Raw genomic sequence first — 26587 nt, 5'->3', positions numbered from 1 at the left:
CAGTCATGTATATACAGACAGTGTACCTCATAGTCGAGATGTTTGCTAATCATGGCATCATGGCTTTGTACATATAATGCATGGGGTTGCTTGATATGTATATTTCTCTGTCTTTTGTCATATGGCAACAAGGACATTTGACTGACAAGGCTGTTTTCTCTTCAGTCCTTGGAGATCCTTGAATAAAATGCTCTGTGATGGCAAGCTGTAATTAGCTATGTGGGTGGAAATTAGTGTTCTCCAAGTACACCATGTTTAGGGCAGAGGCACCCTGCTTTTTCCTACCCGAGGCCACCCTGGTCCTGTGCCACAGCTCTAGGTCACTGCTTCTTGCAGGGCTTCCTTCCAAAAAGCACATTGTCTTTGTTGAGCTCTGAAACCAGGAGGCTTTTCACAGCGAAAAACAGGTTATGCTGTTCTCCAGACAAGTCAGGCATTGACCAAGGGATGACTATATTACGTTTGCTTTTCATTTCAAAGTGCACATATTCCCAACATTCATAAAGATCTTTTGAATAGTAGCCCATTTTATAAGGAACATCAAAGTTTTGAATGGATTCCTGCAGTATTGGTAGGTCCTCCATTTTGGATGCAATAGGAATCCCGTAGCAGTAAAACCTTTCTGTCCTATTCCAGGCATCTTGAATACCGCACACACAAGAAGGCTATTTGTCCAGTTTAATTTTTTTTGCAGAGCATTGGATTTTGGGGGGGGGGTAGTACCCCTTTTATTTATTTACAAATTCGGGCTTCTCAGACGCCCCCTGCACCATCTGACTGTAACACATTCCCCGCGGCGTTAGTATTGTACATCTACCTTTTCAAGGAGGTGAGCTCCAGTCTAGGTGAAAGACAGAACATTTAAAATTATCCTCAGTTCCCATCCCTCCCCGCCCCCGGCCGGGATTCCCTTTCAGCTGGTGACGACAGAAAGGGTTCCACGGGCTGCGTCTCTCGCGGCTGCACAGGGTACCGCGTGCCTCGGGCCACCGATGCCTTAGCTCTGCGTGTGTGTGTGTGTGTGTGTGTGTGCGTGCGTGTGTGTTGTGTGTGCGCGCGGTCACCCGCGTACCGTGCACGCGTCGGCCGGGTCCCCAGGTCCCGCACGCTCGGGGTCCTCGGGAACCCGGGGGACGACAATGACCACGTCTTGCGTGTTCGGGACTCCCCTACACCCCGCCCCTCACCCGGAGGAGGGGAGGGAGTCGCGCCGCAGCGGGGGCGCGCATGGGGGGGAACACACGACGACGGCGACTGCGGGATGTCAGCCCGCGCGCCGGAGTCCCCTCCGCGATCGCGCCCGGCTAGTCACGCCCCCCGCGGTCCGCTCCTCACCTGGGCCTCCGGGCGGCGGGAGGGCCACGGACAGTGAGCGGGGTCAAGGGCAGAGCGGGCGCCGGCCCCCCCACCCCCCGACCGCAGGGGGCGCGGAGCCGGGTGGGCGGCAATAAAGGGCCGCCGCCGCCTCAGCCGCCTCCCTCGGCCGCCGCCCCGCAGCCCCCTCGCGCGCGCTGCCCCTCGCCCCGGGAGGGAGGGGGAGGGGAGCGGGCGACGCGGGAGCGGCGGGGGCGGCGGGAGGAGGGCGGCGCCTGCGTGCTCCTCCGCCGCCCCGCCCCCGGCGCCCCGCGGCGAGCCCGGCTCTCCTCCCGCGGCTGCAGCAGCTGCCGGTTCCTCACGGCCTCGGCGGCGGCGGCGGCGACGCACTCGGAGCGGCCTGTGGCGCGGACGGACGGGCGGGCGGACGGACGGACGGGCGCGCGGCCCCGGCGGCTCCCGTCTGAGGCGAAGGTTGAGGCTCGACGGGGAGGAGGCGGCGGCCGCCGGGGACCCCACTCGGCGCCTCGGCCCCTGCGCCCTCCTCCTCAGCCCGTGGTCGCTCGCGCTCGGCGGGCCGGCCGGCCGGCGCCTCGCCTCTGCGCGCGGAGATGGTGTAGCCCGGTCGCCCGAGCCGGAGCCGCCTCTGCTCGCGCGTCCCCGCGGCGTCCGCCTCCCCGCCTGAAGAGAGACCCTCCGCTCGGCGTCTCCCGCGCCGGGGAAGCCTCGGCGCCGCCGGCACCATGAGGTGAGGGGCGCGCGGGCCGCCAGCCATTGTGCCGCGGCGCCGCGACCGCTCTGCGCGGACCCGCCTGTCCCCGGCCCGCGGCGCCGGCTCTCCCGGCTCTTCTCTGCTCCCTTTTGTCCCTTTAGGGTTTCTCCTCCCGCCCCCCTCCCGCCCCCTCCCATCCCCCGCTACCCAAGCTCTCAGATTTGGGGGAGGGGGTCCTTCGTGTTCCCTCAGATGCTCTTCTTTCACCCAGGATTCCCCTTCCTCAGTTTAATTCGCCTGCTCCCTCCTCCCTCCCCCAGCCTCAGCAAGCGAAACCCTGGAGATGGGGAGGGGCTCGAGATCCGTAGCGTGCTTGTTGCCGAGGAACAGGTATTTTCCGTGTAGATGTAAAAATTCCCAGCACTTTTAGGACAAAGCTCTAGTGTTTAATTAAAAAAGGGGGGGTGGGGGAGGAAAGTTTGAGAGGTCTGAAATCTCTGCGGGGAATGAAGTGCCTCTGGTAGGGGTAAGCAGAGGAGCGGGGAAAGGTGAAATTTCCCGATGGTGGGGGAAGGGAGGGAATTTACTAGGTTTGCACTGGCGGGGGACCGCGAAAGGCTGGGACAAGTTGTTTGAGGGTTGTAAGCCCGGGCGGGGGAGGGTTTTGTTTGGAAAGCCCTTCTCTCCCGTTCTGTAGCAGGCTGTGTTGCATTGCAGCAGTAAGCGGCTTTTCCCTTCCTCTGTAATCAATACAACAGTTTCTCCTTTCAGCCCCAAAGGAAAGAATTGGCTGGACCGTCGTGAAATGCTTTTTTCTTTTTGATTGATACGATGAAACATATGGTGTGTTATTTCTCGATTTGTTTTTTTTTTTGTTTCTCCGATTGTGTAGGAGAATAAACCATGATGTGGTGTGTCATTCATTGGAGGGGACCCCCCCCCCCGCGCCCCAAGCCTTTCCTAAGCTTGTTTTGTGTCCATAACCTCCTGGTTCTGGATTGGTGCAAGACTTGGTGAGATCTGGGCCTTCGTAGACCGGAGGCTGATCCATTTTGCGTTATCATCCTTAAAGGCCTTCCTTCTTTTAGGTTAAACAATTGTGGACGAAGTAAACTACTCCACGTCTTTCTCTGGAGATAGTCTCTCAGTTCTTTTGGATTTGAAGCTCCTTTGTGTTAAAGATTAATGGCCAGCCCTTGCCAAGACCTTTATAATGTAATGCCATGAGATTTGAATGATACAATTACGAATTTCCTTCTTTTTGGCATGAAAATGTTATGTCATTGGGATTTTTTCCCCTTATTTTTAAGTAGGTTCCGCTTTAAACTTTAGTTTTTATATTCCTCCCACCCCCCACCCCAAATCAGGGTTGAACACAGTCCCAGGTCACTTTTAAGTATTTTTTGTGTTGTGTTCACTTAAGGTTACTGTGAATCTTCCCAACTCCGAGTGTCATATCTTTATTTATGTTAGTCTTAGATTTTTGCTTAATGCTAACTGACCTCTTTCTTTTCCTTAGTGATTTCACACAAGCTATTTCAAATGTTTAAAAAGTAATTATGGCATACAAACCAGAAACCAAGATTGATCTTTGTAAAATGCAAGATGAGAAACTTCAGCTATATTTTTGTACATTTTTCTTAAGCTTAGTAGCCTTGAAAATTCAGGAGCTGTTAACAAAATCCATGACTGCTCTGTCATGTAATATTACACACTGTCGATTTCTACTTTAGTGACTTAATGCTGTAGAGGTCTCGTAGAACACGTTAGTACACTGCTTTTTCAGACTTGGAGTAATTTTCTTAGCATTAAAAATAAAGATTTAAGCTATCTGAAAGATTTTGAACAAAATACATTGAAGTTTTTGGTAAAACTTAAATACTGTACATTGTCTGTCTTGGGTAAATTATATCTGGACTTACAAGTTCTAGTTTCCAGTAAAATGTAACTTGTTTTTTAAGCTGTTTTCTTACTATACTTCTTAGTAGTAATAGAGATGGAGAGATCACACTGCAGTATTTTCAGTAGCATGAACATCCTCCGAGGTCTAAGATGTTTGAGCAGTCTACAGTAATTCTTTGTAGGCTGATTTTGAATAATTTAAGAGCAGAAAAGAGGATCAGCTAGTTTTTCACTTTGAAGGGCTTTGTTCGGTAGGTGGTGTGTTCAGCTTGGGCAGGAGCAGTTAGCTACTTAGGTAGCTGTGAGGGTAGGATGGCTTGATATGAGGTAATCTCCAGTGCTGGGAGCAGTTGTTGGGATACTTTGGTGCTTAAGAAAGGACTTCTGCTAGTATTTGGTAAATCACAGATGCTGTCAGGACTAAATGTTAACCTTCTAATGGGTTCTTTTTTTAAAGTTATATGAAAGACAGTTTTGGTGTTTCAAGGACCATCCAGAAATAGGAATATTGAGTAGGAATTTCTATTTAAGTTGGTCAGAATTTGGAAGAAATAAGTGTCTTACAGTATTGAGTATTTGTGGTAAGATCTCTCAGATGATTTAATTTTAGGAACAGCATGTTATTGTCACATAGTGTAATCTTATACAGAAGGGAACTAAATGCTTAACATTCCTGAAAGTCATAAGACATGCTCCACATTTAAATGCTGTGTATAGAGTTATGAAATTTTGATTAGAGGTGGACAGCAAAAAACATGGTTTAGTATTTACACAGGACCGTGGAAGAGTTGATGGGGAAAAAGCCACAGACCCAAAATACCAGGCTGGCATTTGTAGTAGCCTGTTGAGTTTTTGCTTCTGTTCTTTCAGTTGTGTGATGCTTCAGAAGCCTATTCCTTGTGATCCGAAATTGTGTGTTTGGGATTGCAGTTTTAAACACTAGCTGATCACTTAAAAATTTACCTTACCTTTTTTAACAGAAAGAAGAGTCTGTTAGACTTAGAATACTTAGCTCATTATAGTCTGATCTCTTGGGAGAGCTTAGAAAATTTTGGATTGATATTTTTAAGCCAAAATGTATGGCCCAGGCTACTGTAACACTCACTAGATACTCTGACTTTCTCATGTAAAAAAAGGCATAATGGGGTTGTGAGGATTGACCAACGCTATTTACTGCTTACTGAGTGGCCTTGAGCTAAGCATGTAATTTCTCTGTCTCTGTCTCTCTCTCACACACAATGTGTACAAATCAGTGGTAATTATCAGTATGTATCTATGTATATAACTGTGTATAGTTTGCTTTTTGTGACAGGGTCTTAGGTATTGTGTGTTGTCCTCAGATGCAAATCTATAACTGAGGATGACTTTAATTCTGATTTTTTTTCCCACCTGTAACACCAGAATGCTGGTGACATGCACAGCTTCATGCTGTACTGGGAATTCTATGCAGGGCTTGCTGCATAGTAGACAATCATTCTGCCAACTGAATGCATCTGTGCCTCCCAGTATGTAGAGAGGTAATTTTTGACTGAGTTGTGAGGATCAAATAATAAATGCTTTGTGGGCTTCTTTTGTTTTGAGATTAAAAACTTACTTATTTTAGACTAATTGCACAAAACTTTAGAGTAATTTGCTTTACCATTGACCTTATTTAAAGATGCCAAATAGGTTACATTTTGCGAATGTAGTTCAGTAGGTAGTGACTAATAGGCAGATAAGGGCATTGATAACATTTCTGGGATTGATGAGGAAGAATGCCATATATTCATTAGTAATGTTTGCTTGAGATATAAGTTCAGAGAGTGGTCGGTTACAGGAATACTACTAATCAAACTGCTTTATGCCCAGCCATATTGATTAAGTGAGGAAACAGGTTTTTTGGTTTTTTTTTCAGCTTTCTTCCTGTGTTTATGTTTGGTCTTTGAAACTTTTTATGGTTTTGCTGCTTTAAGTTATAGTAATGATAAATTTAATACATACTTGAGAGAAGTGCAATCAAGGGACAGAAAATTCAGGTTATCTGAACTGCCTTACTAATTGAGCATATTGGTAAAAAGATAATCCTATTATTTCACAGGATTTTAGTGCCAAGTCATATATCTGTGAGAGGATGAAAATAGTCGTCTCTACTCCCATGGGTCTCCGTTTGTGCTTGCAGCTGTTGAGTATGTGACTCTTCCACAGATACTTATTTTAGAAGTAGGAGCCTCGTCTTGAGTGTTTTTGAATATCAATATTATAGGTATTAAGTGAATAAGCCTTGCATATGAGTGTGGATAAGTAGATAAAATTTATTGAACTTTATATTGCATTCAGGGTTTTGGGTATCTTATTAATCCATTTGGAATAAGCTAAATAATTAGTCAGGCACCATTTGGCCAGTAAAGAAGAAATTACAGTAATTATTTTAATATTTTATTCTACATACAACTTTAGTTTAAGAGATTATTGTATAACTTTATTGGGAGAGTAAGGAGTATCAGTTTTATGTAGTTGGGAGCTAGTAAAAAGATACTCAAACCCTTGTTTCCTTTCTCCTCCCTCTACACCTTCTTTGAAATTAATGGGTAGAATTGAGGGGATGTAAAACTCCTAAGAAGTGATCTGAGTTGAGGAACCACAGGAGATGTCTCTCCAAATATAGGTTTGAGAATTTTGCTTTACAGAAAAACACTAAGAGCCAAGAGTCTTCTTCCTTGTGATACCTTCTGAGAAGTAGTCCCTAAATTGCCCGCCCCCCTTTGGTTCTAAAGGATTTGATACTCTTTTCCCAAGTCATACCACTAGCCCAGTGTTCTCCATTTTCATATTTGTGTTACCAGTAAAATACGTGGCATATACTGCCTATATCCAAATGGATTTGACATTGACTGGTATTCTTTTAGAATCTTACGTACTAACAGTAATAGTCACAGTTTTGGAGTGCCTTGTAACATTCTAGAACTGTACTGGGTACAGCTTTGGTAGGATGTGGTGTGGTATTTGCAGATAGAAAGTACTAATAAAATTACTTAAACAAAAATCAGCACCACCAGCATCACTGCTACAAGATGGATGTAAAACTGGTTTCTTACTTATTACCAAAGCTCACAAGTAGCCAGAGCCTCAGATTCAGGTTTGTTTACCCCCAGAGCTCATTGGACTGTATTTCCTTGACTTTATTGTAAAATACTAAATTAACAGATAGAAGAATGTTCTGGTTTTTAGTGTCTGACCAGAGACTGAAACAGATTTGAGCATCAGACATGTATGTATCTCTCTTGGTTTAACTTGTGCCTGCAGAATTGCTTGCTTCCCCACCCCCCCTCCCCAGTGCTTGAGATTTCAGTTTTATTTTCTCAGAGCTGGAGAGTGGAATCTTAGTGGGGTTAGGAGGGGTGGCTAGAGTTTTTCCCAGAGACATCAGTTTCATTGGCTTGAGCTCACTTAACTGTACCTGCCTCCTAAAAGCCCTATCCCCGAATGTAGTTACATTCTGGTTTAGGACTTCAACAGTTGAGAGGACACAATTCAGTCTGTATAGCAGAACATACTTGTGTGTTGGTGGGGTTGAGGGGGAGAGGGTAATTGTGTAAGGTTTGTACTAATCATGGATAGGCCTTTTTTTTTAAAAAAATTATTATTTGGTATACAATATTCTGTCTGTGTGTATGTCTGCAGGCCAGAAGAGGGCACCAGACCTCATTACAGAAGGTTGTGAGCCATTGTGTGGTTGCTGGGAATTGAACTCAGGACCTTTGGAAGAGCAGGCAATGCTCTTAACCACTGAGCCATCTCTCCAGCCCTAGTCCCTTTTTTTTTAATGTAACAGAAATAATTTATTAAAGTATGTTTGGGAGAACTAATATACCTAAGTCACCTACGATTTTTAGAAATGTACTTATATTAGGAAGTTTCTGTGTTAGAATTTTAACATACAGCTTGTCTAAAGAGTCCTGATGTGAAACAATGTATGTGTATCTAAGTGGTAAGTAAATGATATGGTGTAAAAATGGTGTGGTTTATGAAGAGTCCAGCTTCAGAGTCCTCTCTGGGTTAGCTGTCGAGTTTTGACATTTACCAACTGATTTTTAAGTAGTTTGTGAACTGTTTATTTAGATTAGAATTTCTTCTGTAAAACTGAAGTAAGTTCTGCTTCACAGAGTTGGGAAAATTAAATAAGGCTCTGGCATAACACTTGGCATACAAAATAAATCCCCTATTTCTAGGGAAGTCTTAACATCTTATAAGTTTATGTTAAGAATTTGAAGAATGACCGGGTGGTGGTGGCACACACCTTTAATCCCAGTACTCGGGAGGCAGAGGCAGGCGGATCTCTCAGAGTTTGAGGCCAGCCTAGTCTATAGGTCGAGTTCCAGGACATCTTCGGCTACAAAGAGGAATCTTGTCTTCGAAAACAAACAAAAATGAAATATTGATACATTGCACCATGTTGGTGAAATAAGCTAAGAGAAGGAAGCGAGATCCAAAAGGATGCCTTGCTCAACTATTAGTATATTAGAGGTTGCCAGGAGTGAGGGAGGAATGGGAAGTTTGGTATATGTTATGCCTTCTTTTTGACACAGTGAACGTGTTGAATTGAATATATATTGTGTATATATTAAAAGGTGAATTTTTTTAAAGTTACAAAAGGGAATCGCATCTGTTTTTTACATTTATACCTAATACTTTTATTACTTTGAATTAATATTGACATCTTCATGTTTTATTAATGAAGAGAGACTAAAAACATAGCACTGGGCTGTCTTTTCTGGGGAGCCGGCTATTCAAGTGCTTAGATTGAAATCTTGTCAATGGTGCCTTTGAGAAGCCTGGGCAAGTTATAGAGTCTTAAAGTACTGCTAAATAAACAGTAGTTAATTTCCTTGTTATAAGTAAAAGTGACAGAATGGAGAGATGGCTTAGCAGGTCTAAAACTGCCTTCCACGCAGCCTGATGGCCTGATGGAGCCTGGGACCCTCATGGTGGAAGGAAAGAACAACCTCTGCCGGTTGTGCTCCAATCTCTGTACCTGTGGCACACACACCACCCCAAAAATATATTTTAAAAATTTAAGTTCTAAGAACAATAGTAAATAAAAGCCACCAATAAAATGTCTTGAAGCACATCTGTAGGCTCTTTAGAAAACTGTTTAGTCTGAGTGGTGTTTTCCTTGAGTCTGTTTACAGTAATCTCAGATACCAATGAGAGTTTTGTCCTTGGGGAATAAGATAGCTGTGGTGACGTCTTTAAAAGGACTGAGTACTTTTCCAGTGGAGAAGGCCTGCTGGAATACCTGTTCTTGGTAATGATGATGCTGTGAATTCAAAATGACTGTCCTTTACTGTTCCTTAGAAGGTCTTCATTTTCTGTCCTTTTTGGTGTCTGTCATTGTCAGTTTGATAGGGGAAAGGCTTTAGAAAAAGAACTCAAGAACATAAGTCAAATGAATAGTCTTCAGGTCAATCTAAGGGGAGTCCAGATTGTTGGATTTCAGGTTCAGTGAAGGCATGGGTCTTCTTGTTAAGGTTTCATAGTTACCTGTGTTGGTGAGATGTTTGTATTGTTTCTCAATCCTGAGATGCCATTACCCCCCCCCCCATAGTTTTACCTTTTGTTAGGTTGTTATAAGCAAAATTGTGACTATTTAACTTGTTTTGTTTTTGTTTTTGAAGATAGGGTTTCTCTGTATATCCCTGGTTTTCCTGAAACTTACTCTATGGACCAGGCTAGTCTCAAACTTAGAGATCTGCTTGCCTCTGCCTCCTGAATGCTGGGATTAAAAGTACGTGCCACCAAACACACCTTCAATTTTTTTAATGCTTTGAGTTTCTGCATCTTAATGTTCATTTAGAATAGTTCTTTATAATCTACTTGATAATTGTATTACTTCTAGAGAGTGAAGAAATTACTGTTCACATTAATGGTAATTTTTCTGAATTGCTTTTTTCCTTCCATTAGTGTATTTTGCACATACTTTTGAAGTATAAAGATGTTAAACACTCAGATGGAAACTCAACTAAATAGGATTGTGTATTTATGTATGATGTACTTGTTGTGTCTGTGCACCTGTGTAATTCACATGTGGACGTCAGAAATCTTGTGTCTTCCTCCAAGATTTTTATTTATTTATTTATTTGAGACAGGGCATTTCACTGAACCAGGAGATTATCTGTTTGGCTAGACTGACTGGCTGACTGGCTAATAAGCTTTAGGAATACACTTGACTCTGTTTTCCCAGCAATGCAGTTAGTTGACTGTTAAGAGGGTTCTGGGATCCAAATTCAGGTTTTTATACTTGCATAGCAGTCATTCTCCCCCCCCCCCCTTTTTTTTTCCCTGGTTTTTTGAGACAGGGCTTCTCTGTTGTAGCCTGGCTGTCCTAGAACTCTCTCTGTAAACCATGCTGGTCTTGAACTCTCAGAGATCTGACTAGCTCTGCTTTTGAAGTGCTGGGATTAAAGACATGCACCACCTCCAGCTATCCTGAAGCTGTCCTGGAGCCTTTTGTAGACCAGGCTGTCTTTGAACAAACAGAGATCCTCCTGCCTCTGTCTCCCGAGTGCTGGGATTAAAGGCCTTCGTCACCACACCTGGCAGCTAGGCTTTTTGTAACACTCCATATGCAGTGTTTGTGTGTATAAGTAAAGACTGCACTACTTAAAAATGGGAAGGTGGAGGGATGGCCCAGCAAGTAAAAGGTGCTTCCTGCCAATTCCTGGAACCCATGTAGTAGAAGGAACTAACCACCACAAGTTGCCCTCTGACCTCTACATATGTGCGTGGAATACACACGCATGCACACACTAGTCCTTTGCATTTAACTGTTGTCATTAAATACAGATCTTTATAAGTTTAAAGTGACTACCTAGTATTTTTTTTTTTGCTTTGGGTAGATGGATCAGTCTACTTAATTTAATCACTTAGATACGGCTTTTAGATTTGTTGTATTATTTTTTCTGAGCCCATCCTCACCCTCTTTAGCTCTGGGAACCAAACATAGCCCTGTGCTCTTGCATTTTGTACTTGCTAGGCAACTGAACTAAATTCCCTGTTGTTAAATGAGATAGCACCTGCCTTCAGTTCCAGCCCTTAGGAGATGGGACAGGAGATTGAGCCCGGCCTGGGTTGCATGAGATTCTGTCTCCAGAAATAAAAGCACTGCTGTGAACATCCTTGTAAGCGTGTCTGTGTTTATATATGACTCTATTTCAGGATAAAGTTCTAGAAAAAAGGTCAAGAAACAGTATTTACTTTTCTTCTTTTATTTTTTGAGTTTGGGTCTCATGTAGTTCAGGCTAGGCTGGACCTCTGAATCCTTCTGTCTCTGAAGTTCTGGGATTATAGACATGCACCTCCATGGTCAGACTTCTTTATCTTTTACTGTATCCAGTTGATATCTCCTCATGTCCACCTCCATTTATTTGTGTCAGTCTTACACTATGAAAATCTGGTTAATTGTTAGCTCATTTGAACAATTACTGTTTCCTCATTCCCACTCGACTCTGATTCTCCATTCATCAATCAGTATGATCTTAAAGTAGAAACTAGATATTGTTATTCCCCTCCTAAAGCCTTCAGTGGTGTTTTAGAATAAAACTATAAATTAATAAGCAAAATTATGAAGGTCATTTCTAATTTGACTTTGGTCCTAGTCCCCAGGGCAGGCCTCTGCAATGAGCATTTGAGAGAATATTAAATGAAACAATTACCGGACATAGAAGTTACCATGACTTCTGTGTAGCCCTGGGTTGTCTTAGAACTCTAGACCAGGCTGGCCTCAAACTCAACAGATCAAAGGAAGCTATTGCTTCCCTTAAATTAACCATGTTTTGATAAACATTATGCAATTAGTACTTTAGAGTTCAGTTTCCTCATATCTGGCTAGCTCATCATAATCTTTGTCAGTCTGTTAGCTTAATTTTGTGTGTGTGTGTGTGTGTGTGTGTGTGTGTGTGTGTGTGTGTGTGTGCACTAACTAGTAGGGTCGAATATCTCATTTGCTTAGGTTAGGCATCTGTTTCTGAGTATCTGTTCATGTGCCATTTCCCCAACAGGATTAGTTTTTTCTACTATGATTCATATGTTTTAAGGATACTAGTCTTTTATAGTGTGTGTCTATTTTATCTCTTAACTATTCTGTAACAAACCACCTCAGAATCCAGTGTAAAGTGTATTGGTTTACTGAGCCGTAAGTCTGGTCTTACTAAGACTGCCGTGTTTTTCATTCCCTTGGCCAGTCTTCTGTTTTATCTCTGTTGTTGTGTTAAACACTCTGACCAGAAGCAGTTTATGGACAGAAAGGATTATTTCAGTTTCTAGGTTGCTGTTTATTATTGAGGGAACTCAAGCAGGAACTTGAAGCAAAAAACCCAGAGAGAAATGCTGCTAATTGTCTTCACTTGCTCAGGCTGTTGCTTAGCTTTCTTATACAGCTCAAGACCACTTCCCCAGGAAATGGTGCCACCCATAGTGGGCTGATCTGTCTGCCATAGTTAACAGTTGGGATAATCCTCCACAGGCCAGTCTGATCTAACCTTAGTTGAGGCTATTTTCGCAGGTGACTTAGACTGTCAGCTTGGCATCTCTGAGATAGTAAAGTCATATTCTTTTTTGTTTGTTTATCAAGACAGGGCTTCTCTGAAGCTTTGGAGTCTGTCCTGGAACTAGCTCTTGTAGACCAGACTGGGCTTGAACTCACAGAGATCTGCCTGCCTCTGCCTCCCGAGTGCTGGGAATAAAGGCGTGCGCCACCACTGCCCAGCCTTTTTTATGTTTTTAATTTTTAGAGGCAGTCTCATAACAGCCAAGACTGATGAAGCTCAAGTTGGTCTCGAAGTTGTTGGGATCTTTCTCCCTTAACCTCCAGGGTGCTAAGACTACCAGTATGTGTCTTGTTTAAGTTTATATAATTTTTGTATTACTATTTTAAAGCATATATATTTTATTTAGAAAATTTTTTCTTTGTTAATTAATTCCAGTGTTAGCATTTATATTCTTTTTTTTTAGAGTTAAAAAAATAATAGTATCAAAATGTTACTGAGTACTTACCATCTGAAAACTTAATGTGTGAATTCAATTGATCCTGCTTGAGCAGCTAAAAGCTAGGGACTGTCATTCCACTTCTGTGGGCAAGGAAATAGAGGCAGAGGCAGCTAGGTTTTTTTTCTTAACCAGTTCACAGGGGAACTATTTGTGTTTCTCTGCCTAGAGCCTTGGTTTTTACTAGTAAACCCTTGGGTTTCTTTGTAATTAACTTTAACTGGTATTTGATGTTTGGTGAACAATTTTATCTTGCTATTTCATGTATAAAGGGTCTCTTTAATTTCTTCAAATAATTGGTATAAGAACAAGACCATGTAGAATGAATTAGCCTAGAACATTTCACAGATAACAGTGCATAGCAGAGATGGGGAGGAATGGCTTTATTTGGAGTTAATCTTGAAAAATGAACCACAAGTATGAAAACTTTGATATTATGGTTGCAACTATGTTATATTGTTAGAATGCAAGAATAATGAATCAAATGTTGGCTGCTTTAATATTTTTGCATATTTTCTGACAAAATTGCAAAGTATTAACAAACCAAAGTTTTTGTGCTGTAGTGAGCTTTTCTAATATGATAAAACCCATTTTTGCTAAAATACTTAAGACTTAATTAGTTTATCTAAGGAGTTTGTTTTGTTTTTTTGATTACTTTCTTTTCACCTCCTAATAATCAGGTCTTTGTTAGTTGTCACATAACGAAGTGCTAATTAAACATTCGGAGAGCGTTTTGGGCCATACCCAGGAGGCTAAGACAGGAGGATCTGAAGTTCAAGGCCTGGGTTCCATAGTGGGTTCCAAAGAAAACAGAAACCCTAACAAGCCAATAGAAAAGAGAAAGAAAAACAATTTATCTCATATTGGAAGTCCAGAGGTAGAGTACACTAATTTAACACAATGGAGTACTCCCTGTCTTCTGAAGGCCCAAACCTCTTCTGTCATTTGTGATGTCCACCTTACCTTCACCGTGTTAGCATGTAGGTCATAGTATCTCGATGCCTCAAATTAAGTTGGGTAAGTCTTTCAGGCAGTAGAACTGTTTTTTCTTCATTCCTACTTAAACCTCTTAAGGCAATATTTCTCAACCTGAGGGTCATGACCCCCCTTGTGTGTGGGGGCACATATCAAATATTTACATTATGAATCACAGCTGCAGTGAAATTACACTTATGAAGTAGCAACGAAATAATTTTATGATTGGGGGACACCACAACATGAGGAACTGTATTAAAAGGTCACAGCACTAGGAAGACTGAGAACCTTAAGTTAATAAAAACTGCTAAACTGACAAGTGAACGTACAGCTTAGTAAGTATACCCACGTGCCTGTAACGCTGTCAGCTCTGTTGAGTAGAGAATGAACTTAAGTCCCTACATGCCTCCTCTCAGTCACTATCCTTGGTTTCATTATTGCCAGGAGTGTTGCATTGATTAGAAATAGTTTCCAGGGACCTACAGGATTGTGTCTTTGAAAGGTTTGTACTTTTACTCTGTAGATGGTCTGCATTGTGTGGCTTGGAGTGAAAATAGCTGATGGAGAGATTGACTGGGCAGAGGTGAGTCCAAATGGTGGCGCCTCTTCAGAGGCAGTGCTGCCTTGGAAGGTATATTTAAAGGGGCCGAGTTTGTTTTTATGAATGGTTCGTTCTTTAGTGGGTATTTCAGGATTCTTCTTGTTTCTGGCAAATTCTGGGAGTCTACTGAAGCTCCTGGTTGAGATCCTTTTATCGGTCTTGTCCTCTCACATTTTCATAGATACAGTGTTCCTAATTCATTGATTGTATTGGTCTGTTATTTTTATCAAATCTGTCATTTTTGCAGTAGTCAGATCTTTCTGTTCCAGGCTTTATTAGCTCAGCCTCATTCTTTGTAACTCTCTGTGTCTTCTGTTGCTCTTTATAATTAAAGACTAATTTTTCTTTATCATGGCCTAAGTCCTACTCTGTGATTCCAAAGTTAGTAGAAGCCGGGCGATGGTGGCGCACGCCTTTAATCCCAGCACTCGGGAGGCAGAGGCAGGCGGATCTCTGTGAGTTCGAGACCAGCCTGGTCTACAGAGCTAGTTCCAGGACAGGCTCCAAAGCCACAGAGAAACCCTGTCTCGAAAAACCAAAAAAAACAAAACAAAACAAAAAAAACCCCAAAAAACCAAAGTTAGTAGAGTAGCCCAATAAGATAAATCCCCAAAATGACTTAGAAAGATATGCTTGGGAATTACCCATTCCCTTGTACTTGGTTTAGTGAGGGGGTGACATATTCATCTGTTTTTCAAGAGGTGTAAAGAAAAATTCTTGCTACCATGAAGGTTGGAACTGTTACATATTTGTGGTTGATTTCCTTCTAAATAGTGCCAGTTACACATGATATTTAAATTTCTTGTACTTATACCATTGTTATAATAGATTGTCGATGTTTTGTTAATTTTTGAGTTTTTGAGCTGAGGACTGAGCCCAGTACCTTGCTTAGCATGTCCTTGGCATTTTTAATTGTCGAATCGTAGTTATATTACATTTTTAGAGTGCAGTAGGATGTTTGATACATATGGTGTGGAATGATTAAATAAAGCCAGTTAGCTATCATCTTGCTTGGTGTATTTCTGTGATGGTATATTTGAAGTTGATTGTTTTGAAGTGTATGATATTATTGACTAGGGTCAACCTACTGTGTGGTAGATCTCATGTTGCTGTTACTTTGTATTGCCTCAGTAAAGTGCATTTTCTGCTTTAAGGGATTTGCCTCTGAATGCCATCTTTTAACTTTATGTTTTCTTCTAAATATGGAAGTTTTCCACCTTGGGGGACAGGTATTCAAGTTTATTAACAGAATTGTGTCTGTAAAGGACATAAGATGGCTCAGTAGTTAAAGGTGGTTGCTGCCAACGCTGATGACCTGGGTTCAGCCCCCAGAACATGTGTGGGAAAAGAAAAAAACTACATTTAACCTCTGACCTTCCTACATGAGAGTGTTCTGGTGGGCACTCACACAGACCTTAAAAAATTAAAGAAAGAACATTATCTTTGAGACCTTTTGTCTATCCCAAATCTCAATTTCTTTTCTTTGTAAATTAGGATTAATAATTAATTGCCATACTTTTGAGACTTACCATGCCGTTTAGAAGATTGTGTATTTAGAATTTGTGTGTGTGTGTGTGTGTGTGTGAGGCAGGGGTAAATCTGAATTGTATAAGGCAGAACAGTAGGCTGGGAACACTTAAGAGTTGGTGTTGAATGCTGTGGTGTTGCTCAGTAATAAAATATGTCTCACATGTGCAAAACCCAGGTTCAACTTCAAACACCAGAAGGTGTTAGGAAAAGGAGTAGGTTGATTTTGAATCTTGAGTCTGAAATTTGTGAATAGGCCTAGTATGTTAAAAAGTCAGATAAGGATTCTTTGCATTTTCTGGCTTCAGGTCGTTGCTCAGATTCCTTGTCTTGTAGATAAACACCTTACTTTCTGCTTCTCTGGTCATATAATTATCTTTTCCTATGTGTCTCTTTCTTAACATGATACTCCTATTTGTTTGAGGCAGGGTCTCATTATATGTATGTAGCCCAAGTACTTTAGCTTCTCAAGTACTAGTGTTACCTTGCCCAGTGATACATTTTCCTTTTATAAGAATTCCAACCATCTAGGATTAAGGGCCTAACATTGTGTTCCTTCTATATTGACCCTGTTTATGAATAAGGTCTTGTTCTGAGATACTTCCTAAGTCATAGCCTGAGTTCCCATTTGGATGGATGTCACAACTTTGATCTCGTGCATCTCTCTCTCTGGTTAGACAAGTAGTCTCATGACAGATATAAAAGGAAATTTGTGTATATGTCTTAAACAATACCTACAGAGAGTCAGGATAAAGCTACCAGTGCTAATTAATGCAGAGACGGAGGATCTGAGATAACACAAAAAAGCAGTTTTGTTTCTATATACCAACGATGAACCATTTAAAAAAAGAGAAATTAAGAAGAGCAGTTTTCATTTGCAGTGATAGCTAAAGGAATAAAATACCAAGAAGTAAATTTAATCAAGGAGTTAAAATTTGTATCGTAAGACTGAGAATTTTCTGGAAGAAATAAAAAAAAATCTAAGTAAATGAAGACACAGTGTTAAGGACTACATCTGGACCCTGTAGTCCTATCAAAATCCTAATGACAGTATTTGAAATCCAAAATTGATAGTGGAATTTTAAGGGACCCAAAATAACCTTAAAAAGAAGAATTGGGAGATCTATATGTCCAGTTAAATATCTTACTAAAATGGACTGGCGAGATGACTCAGCTGGTCAAGATACTTGCTCCCAAAACTGATGACCTGAGTTCGTCTCTAGGACCACTTGGTCTAATGTACACACATACACACACACACACACACACACACACACACACACACACACACACTCATTTTAAAAAATCTTACTAAAATACTACAATGATCAAAATATTCCAGTAATGGCATATAGACCAGTGAATAGAAGAGAGTTCAGAAACAAGCTCTCAGGTATACAGGTCAGTCTATTTTCAACAAGAGTGAAAAGTCTGCTGGGTGTGTTGACTTAGATCTGTAAATGTAGCACTGGGGAGGATGAAGCAGGGGGTTTGCTGCTATAAAGAGGACAGCGTGAGCGACAGAATGAGACCATCTTACTTTACCCCCCCCCAAAAAAAAACAACCAAATGAACAAACAACCCAAGGAAGGCAAGAAGAGTGATAAGATTATGCAGTGGGGAAATACTATCTTCTTTTTAATGACTGATAATCTTAAGTTATTCCCTGTTTTTTTAATTGTGATTTAATGTGATTTTTTAGTGCTTTTCCAACAGTTTTACTCTGCATGCACACACGTACAAGCATGTTTCTGATCCTTGACAGTGTCTCAGCTACATGAGACCTGAAAATAGAAGCAAACAAAAATTGACATAAGCCTATTAGTACGTGAGTTATCTGAAGAAAAAAAAAACATGCTTTTGAATTTTAGTATTAATGAAATGTAAAAGGTAAACCTCTTTGAAAGAATTGTTAGCACAAACATTTAGACTTCTTTTAAAATGAAACTTATTTTAAGGTAGGGCCTGGGTGTGTGTCTCTAGCTGCACTCTAACAGGCTGCTTAACCAAACTAGCCTTGAACTTGTGCTTCTGCTTCAGTCTCCTGTAGCATGAATTCTAATTAAAAACCCACAGTCAGATATTAGGGGGTGAAAGCCGAAAGATCAGAGAAACAGCAGCTGAATGCCTCGAGCTCTCATCTCCTGAGCCCTTGTCTCCTGCCTTATATTCCTCTCTCCACCCAGCCATATCCCTTCCTGTTTCTAACTCTCTAGTTCTGGGAATTAAAGGTGTGTGCCACCACTGCCTGCCTCTATGGCTAACTAGTGGTTTGGCTCTGCATTTTGACTTCAGGCAAGGTTTATTTGTTAGATCACAAATAAAATATCACCATAGCCTACCAACTGTTGAGACTACAGTCATGCGCAACCACTCTTTGAAAGATAGCACCTTTCTTGGTGTGTGTGTGTGTGTGTGTGTGTGTGTTCGAATGCATGTGTGGAGGCTAGAGATTAATGTCAGGGATCTTCCTTGATCACTTTCCACCATATATATTGAGACAGAGTCTCTCAGTGGAACCAAGAGCTTACCGATTTGACTTACCGACTAGCCAGTTTGCTCCACAAATTCCATATCTTCCTCCCAAGCTTTTGGTGGTTACCATGCCATCCAGTGTGTGTGTGTGTGTGTGTGTGTGTGTGTGTGTGTGTGTGTGTTTTATCTTTCAGTGCTGTTTACTTCTCAGATTTTATTTTTCATCTTTAATATTCAGGACAGGCTCCAAAGCCACAGAGAAACCCTGTCTTGAAAAAAAGAATATTCAGCCCATTGTTGTCTGAAGGCAAGGTAGAGCTTGTGAAGGCAATGGTAGGAAAGATGGCAGATGGGACAAGACTGTATACAGTTTTCAGGGATGGGTGGTAAAGAAAAATGAATGTGCCATGTACTTCCTATAAATTAATTTCTTAGGCCATTGCCTAGTGTAGGATGCCCTTGTGTTGAAGTACATAGTTCGTGGTAGAACCTTGTTTGAAACCCAGCTTTGTCTTACTTCCAAGCTTACAAGCTTACATATACACTTAGGATCTCAATTTAAGTTCCCAAACTTACTCAGCAAGCACTTTTACCTACTGAGCCATCCCCTCCAGCTCCAGAAAGTAATTTTTTTATTCTACAAATCTGCTATGAAATTTCTTATCTGAAGGCCTGGAAGTTGAATATTGAACACATGCCTGTTATAGGATGCGCCATTGATCATAGAGTGGAATATTACTGAGCTTCACTTTTGGGATAATATTTGCCTACCTTGGTGTAAATCAAGTGAGTTAAACAATTGTAAATGACAAGGTTTACTGTTCCTCACTTAGGTGAAGTAAACAGTTGATAAGTAACTGCTATTGATGGGCATTGAAAGGCGGGCAACCTCTCAGGTGTTCTTACTCTTCTTCTACAGTATGGAACCTGAGGCTTAGAAAGGTTAGGAGACTTGGCTGAAGTCATATCATTGGCAAATGGCAGCTGAGCTTCAAATCAAAGTCCTCTCTGTTAAACATCCGGCCTCTTACTAAATTTTATCTTTCAGTGCTGTTTACTTCTCAGATTTTATTTTTCATCTTTAATATTCAGGACAGGCTCCAAAGCCACAGAGAAACCCTGTCTTGAAAAAAAGAAAAAAAATATTCAGCCCATTGTTGTCTGAAGGCAAGGTAGAGCTTGTGAAGGCAATGGTAGGAAAGATGACAGATGGGACAAGACTGTATACAGTTTTCAGGGATGGGTGGTAAAGAAAAATGAATGTGCCATGTACTTCCTATAAATTATTTTTAATTTCTTAGGCCATTGCCTAGTGTAGGATGCCCTTGTGTTGAAGTACATAGTTCGTGGTAGAACCTTGTTTGAAACCCAGCTTTGTCTTACTTCCAAGCTTACATATTTTTCTTGAAGTCTATTTTAAAATGACTTGAAGAACTTTTCTGCTAGATAAATAACTTGAAATTCAGAGCATGGGGTTAACAGAATTATTATTTTTTTAATATTTATTTATTTATTATGTATACAATATTCTGTCTGTGTGTATGCCTGCAGGCCAGAAGAGGGCACTAGACCCCATTACAGATGGTTGTGAGCCACCATGTGATTGCTGGGAATTGAATTCAGGACCTTTGGAAGAGCAGGAGATGTTCTTAACCTCTGAGCCATCTCTCCAGCCCCCTTAACAGAATTATTTTAGAGACGCTTTGAGAGTGTGTGCTAAGCTATATCTGTATTCTGTATAACAGATATAACAGCCTTCATTTATAATGCACGTCAAGTATATTTTTGAATGTTTTTGTGGTGTGTAGATCTATTTAAAAGCTACTAAATTCAGAGTGCTCCTAAATTTTCTCAGTCAACAGATTATTATAAATGGATTAACCGTTCTATGAATATAAACAGCTTCTCATTGTTAAAAGTGTTGGAAAAGATTTTTAAACTTTTTGTTCTGTGTTAAATGTGCCACATCATGCCTGGTGGTGGTGGCGCACGCCTTTAATCCCAGCACTCGGGAGGCAGAGGCAGGTTCGAGGCCAGCCTGGTCTACAGAGCTAGTTCCAGGACAGGCTCCAAACCTACAGAGAAACCTTGTCTCGAAAAATTAAAAAAAGCCACATGAGAACATTTAACATTCTCAAAATAAATAGAGAAACCACAAAAACATAAAGAGGAATGACTGTGGTTTTTAATTTTGTTCCTTAGGTGAAATAGAGTTTTATCTGAAAAAGTTTTGTGAAATGATGCCAGTTTATCTATATGCACAATCCTAAGAAATAGTTCAGTTCTAAGATTTAAAATTTTATAGTTCTTTACAGTAAATTACAATTTTTAAATCAGCTGAAAGCATCTGTTGCTATTAAATTATGAAGCAGTGGGTGTCTGTGCACACACAAGTACTGTTAACCTGTTATTTTAAAAACTAAATGGGCCTAGAGAGATGGCTTAGCAGTTAGAGCGCTTGTTGCTCTTGGAGGGGAAAGCCAGATAACCCAGTACTCACAAGACGTTTGACAACCATCTGCGACTCCACTTCCAGAGAATCTGAATCCCTTTTGGCCTCAGTGGGCACTGGACCACACTCGGTACATGGGTGGATACTTACGTGTGTGTGTGTGTGCTTGTATGCAAACAAAAATACCCGTGTATACAAAATAAAACCAGAACTACCTTACAAATGATGCTTTCAAAGTGTAGTCCCAAAATGAGCCTTTGTGGGTTTTTTGGCTGAATAAGAGAAACAATAAAAACAGAGAAACATTGAGAGTGAAAGTATAAGAATACTTGGAAATTCTAAGTAGTTTAGAATTTGGATTTACCATTTTATAGTTTTAGAAATATAAATTATATAATTTTTTTTTCGTAGTTTCTTACCTTGATGGAGTTAATTGTGGCTTGGCAAATGGAGAAAGGGAGTCTTGTACTGTTTTCAGATTGCAGAATCTTGTTGCTATGCAACAAACATTGTCAGTCAGCATTGGGTATAGTAAATTGGTATTCTCTGTCCCTTTTCACCACATGCTCATTTTGTAAGTGGTTTGAGGCTATTTTTTAAGTTTTTATTTTAAAATGGACATTTAAAGATTTTTTGTTGCTATTCATAATTGGTTGTATTTAAGGTTCGTGGAGTTTTTCTGCATGTAGAAGCCACTGAAATGTTTGTGATGGGAGAGTTTATAGATCTGTTTCCAAGTTGTTTCAGGTTAGAACAGTGTGTTTTGGTTTTGTTGCTGAAAAGATAGTACCAACCTCTAGAGTGTATTTTTGCTTGAGAATTCAAGTTAAATGTTTTGAACATGAGAATTTTATCATAGTACAACATGTTGTGAAAAGTAAAAAAGTATTTTAAAATGCTTTTATTGCAAATGATTTTAAAACAGGAATCTTGAACTTTTATACAGTCTCTTATAGAATATAATGATTATTTTCTAGTAGGGAAATTGAAATCCAATGGCATGGGTGATGGATAATAGTGTTTCTTATGTTGTGGTAAAATATATACATGATATCATTAAACAGCTTTTTTTTGTTGTTTTTTTGTTTTTTCGAAACAGGATTTTCCCATGCGACTCTGGCTGTCCTAGAACTCATTCAGTAGACCAGGCTGGCCTTAAACTCACAGAGATTGGCCTGCCTCAGCCCCCCAAGTGCTAAGATTAATCACTGCCCACTCTCATTAAACCACTTTTGATGGAGGAAGGTCATTGGTTAAAAAAATAAAGAAACTGCTTGGCTGGCCCTCATAGGTTAAAACATAGGTGGGAGGAGTAAACAGAACAGAATGCTGGGAGGAAGAGAAAGTGAGCTAAGACTCGACAGCTCTCCTCTCAGGAGCAGATGCCTCAGAAGAGACGCCATGCCCCCACTCCCGGGCAGACACACGCGATGAAGCCCCAACCCAGGATGGACGTAGGCTAGAATCTTTCCGGTAAGACCGGTGTACACAGTTTATTAGAGATGGGTTGATCAGGATATCAGAATTAGCCAGTAAGGGCTAGAGCTAAAGGGCCAAGCAGTGTTTAAAAGAATACAGTTTCCGTGTAATTATTTCGGGTAAAGCTAGCCGTGGGGGTGGCCGGGTGCCGGGGACGCAGCCCGCCGCTCCTATTACTACACACTTTTAACATGTATAGTTCTTTGGCATTAGATGCGTTTACTTGGTGCTTCCATCCATCACCTTATGGTTTCCAGAACTGGCATTTCACTCAGGCTATCTTCTAAATCCTCTAGATAAATTAACTCAAACAATATTAATATTTTAAAACATTGCATATGTGGTATAATATAAAGTTCGTCCTCCATGGTATATACTTCTGTTCCAGATCAAAAGGCCGAGCCATAAAGTAAAATAGCATTATCAATTAGTAGAGCCAGGCTTTCAACACCAGCAGTCTGGCTCTTGATTGTGCTCAACCACTGTGTTATGTTGCCCTCTTTTGGAATTACTTTATGCTGTATTTGGCAAGAGCAATGGTATATATTTTTAATTGCTTTCTGTTGCATTTTCAAGTAAAGTTAATATTTACTACACTTTGCTGTTTATTTTGGTTGTAAATCACTGAAATATTTCAATAATTTTTTCTAAATATTTTTGCATTTTTTTTAAGCCAGGCTCTTATAATCTAGAGCAACCTAAAACACTGTAGCCCTGACTGTCCTTGACCTCACAATCTTCCTGGCTCAGCCTTACAGGTCTTATGAATTCTAAAACAGTGCTGTCCAAAGCTTACAGCTGCTTGTCAGTGGCTTGCCATCTACTTAGTCTAGTATTTTCTAAATTCCCGTTCCTCTGACTCATGGGTGATCTAGAGAATAGAGCATTAGGCATGGGTAAAGGAAAGAAATATTACTAAGGCAGTGCTTAAAAGATGAAGTGGACTTTCGTGGGCTGTTCTTTCTTTCCTTCTGCTCTATATTGTGTGGGCACTATATTTCTATTTCCACTCTCCCCCCCTTTCCCCTTGAGACAAGGTCTCTTTGTGTATAGCAAGCAGAGTCTGCCCTTGAATTTGTAGTCCTTATGCAGCAGCCTTTTGACTGCTAGGATAACAGGCATGAGCCACCAGGCCCTGCTTCTGTCTCTATATTTTAAGGAATTTACCTTCCCTTGTTGATTCCTAAGGTGTTTGTACTTTAAAACCCAGAATCTTAATCTTCTGAATTTATATATCTTCTGTGCTGCTCAACCAGATTTACTCCTTAATATATTTTTTTAAATCTGTCTTTGCAGTTGTACCACATTTTAAAGACAACCTCCTCTCCCCCAGCAGGGTTTTTTTTGTGTAGCCCTGGCTGTCCTAGAATTCACTTTATATACCAGGCTGGCCTTGAACACAGAGGTCTTTTTAAAGACAACGATTACATTGTGATTTATGGTACAGGTGATAATGCTGCATGCATTTTGCTTTGTTCACTTGGTGTGTTTTCTGTATTTTAATGCTTTTAAGAAACTCAGGATTTTATTGGATGGATTTTTCACTGTAATTTACCTGTTTCCTTCCAGGTGGATATTTACATAGCTTCAAGTGGTTTTGTATAATGAATAATGTTTTTTTGAACCCAAAGGTTTTTTTCCCCCCTAATTGTAGACTGTGTCCTTAAGATAGAATTCCAGAAATAGTATTAGATCCCTGAAGAAACAGAAGCAGTTTTAAAAGCTCTTGAGTCATATTTCCAAAATGCTTTCTGAAAGTTTGTGTCAGTTTTTATGCCAGCCGGCAAAAACACAAGAGTGTCCATAGCTTCACAACCGGCAAGAGCAGAGAATGTTTTGATGTTGACCTTTAAATTGAAGAATAACTTACTTTGGGTTCTGCTGAGCTTTTATCCTAAATTATACTTAGATCCCAACTATGGTTGTGATCAGGTTAGTAAGAAAGAAAGCCTAGCTTACCAGTCTCAGCTCTTTAAACTGTTCAAGTTTTATTATGATGCAGTCCTTGTTCTATTAAGACATCTCTTGGATGCATGACGTGCGTCTGCTATTGAACCTCAAGGATTTTGATAAGTTGTAATCGGTACAGTTTCACAAGACATTTACCTGGAAAACTGGATAGTTCTGACTTTCCCTCCAGATATGTAGCAGCATCTGAAATTGATTCAGTTGCTCCCTTAAGTATGCATAGACCATTTCCATCATGAATGGAAATTCTTCAATGTGTGTGATCTCATTGCTGTGAAGAAATACCTCAGATTAGGTAATTAACAGGAACTTGTCACAGTTATAGAGGCTAGGAAGTCTGAGATCAAGGAACTAGCAGATTCGTGGTCTGGTAAGAACTTCTGGGTCTTACTGTGGTGAAAGGCAATGCATCCATATAGCTTGTTCCCTCTACCTCTAGATCTTTTGAGGAACATTCATCCTCTTGATGAGAATGAAGCTTCATAGTCTAATCATTTCCCAAAGGTCCAACCTTATACCAGCACTTTGGCAATATGGTAATATAGGACTTTTGGAGGATGCGTTCAGCCTCATTGGAACTGGTGTGTCAGTAAGATTTGTTGCCAGGCGGTGGTAGAGGATGCATTTAATCCCTGCATTTGGGAGGCAGAGGCAGGTGAATCTCTGAGTTGGAGACCAGCCTGGTCTATACAGTGAGTTCTAAGACAGCCAAGAATACTCATAGAAACCTTGTCTGGAAAAATAAAACAAAATCGCTTTTTAAATTTTTTTTTGTTGTTGTTGTTGACACCAACCAAAAGAGGTTTTTTTGTGTATGATCATGTTTCAGCAGTTCCAGGACCTCAGGGATGAAAACAGCAGACGGTGTTGATTGAGCAGGAGTAGCTTGTAATTTTGTCTGGGCTTGTTTTGGTGACCTCCTGTCTCAGCTTCCCAAGTGCCAGGGTTATAAGTGTGCGCCGCGGTGCTCAGTTTCCCTGTAGTCTTCATTTTTCCTCCACAGTCCCAACTTTTGTAAACTGAGCGCCAACAGTGTTTCTGTAGTCTCTGAGAGACTGATGAAGCTTGCTTGACCCATTGTCCCTTCTTTTTAGGTGGGAGGGAATGCTGTCAACCAAGGAAGATAGTAGCAAAGTTTTATGAAGCATCCAGGAATACAGGAATCATGTCTTAACAGGTGGTGCCGGTTGGTGTTTTTGTTTTGTTAACTTGATGGAAGCTAGTTACCTGGAAAGAACCTCAGTTGAGAAAACGATTCTATTAAATTGCCTTTTCTTGATTAATGATTGATGTGGGTGACCCACCCCAGCCCACGGGGTAAGGTGGGGTGGGCCACTTCTGGGGAGGTGGTCCCAGGTTGTGTAAAAGTAGAACTGAGCAAGGTAGACATCGGCATTCCTCGGCCGCTGCTTCAGTTCCTGCCTCCAAGGTCCTGCTTTGAGTTTATGCCTTGAAGTTCCTCAGTGACAGAATGACCTAAGAGTTGTAATTGCAAGCTAAAAGAAACCCTTTTCTCTCCTAGTTGCTTATGTTCATGTTTTTTGTTGTTATTTTCTGAAACATGTTTTCTCTGTGTGGCCCTGGCGGTTTTGGAACTCATTCTATAAACTAGTTTGACCTCGAACTCAAGGGATGTGCCCACCTCTCTCACCCAACCCTGGTGTTGGAAGTAAGGTGTGATCTACCACCACCCACTGTTCATGGCGTTTTATTATAATAATAGAACCAATTACTGAGACAGGTGAAATTCTAAATGGAGAAATTTAAGATTGCCATTTTAGTGATTTGTTAGATTGCCCAGATACATAATACTAACTACAACATTCCCTTTCTTTGAAAGAATAAAAAACGGGATACGTGACTATATGTAGGGTTGTTTTTGTTGTTTTATTAGGGGGACAGGATTGTGCTGTGTATCCTAGGCTGGCCTGCAGTTAAATACAGACCATGTTTGCCTGCAAATGGTGATTCTTCTGCCCCACCATGACTGTATCCTGAGTAATTTATTTATTTATTTATTTAGGTTTTTTTCGAGACAGGGTTTCTCTGTGGTTTGGAGCCTGTCCTGGAACTAGCTCTTGTAGACCAGGCTGGTCTCGAACTCACAGAGATCCGCCTGCCTCTGCCCTCCCGAGTGCTGGGATTAAAGGTGTGCGCCACC

General features: G+C 40.9%; 1 protein-coding gene across 9 annotated transcripts in view; it reads left to right on the top strand.

Moving 5' to 3' along the window:
• The first annotated feature begins 1927 nt into the window (after positions 1-1927).
• Positions 1928-26587, top strand: part of Enah (ENAH actin regulator) — a 117205-nt gene continuing 92545 nt past the window's right edge. For 8 of the 9 annotated variants that reach the window (XM_075989355.1, XM_075989353.1, XM_075989350.1 and 5 more), the window contains exon 1: positions 14464-14507. In XM_075989355.1, the coding sequence (XP_075845470.1) occupies positions 14485-14507 (23 nt within the window). In that variant the 5' untranslated portion in view covers positions 14464-14484. Of the gene's footprint in view, positions 2063-14463; positions 14508-26587 lie in introns of those variants that run through there. The other variant, XM_075989347.1, reaches the window with a different exon arrangement.

The sequence above is a fragment of the Microtus pennsylvanicus genome, chromosome 10, assembly GCF_037038515.1.
Source record: "Microtus pennsylvanicus isolate mMicPen1 chromosome 10, mMicPen1.hap1, whole genome shotgun sequence".
In the NCBI taxonomy this organism is placed as follows: domain Eukaryota; kingdom Metazoa; phylum Chordata; class Mammalia; order Rodentia; family Cricetidae; genus Microtus; species Microtus pennsylvanicus.
This window is presented reverse-complemented; position numbering and strand designations above follow the sequence as displayed.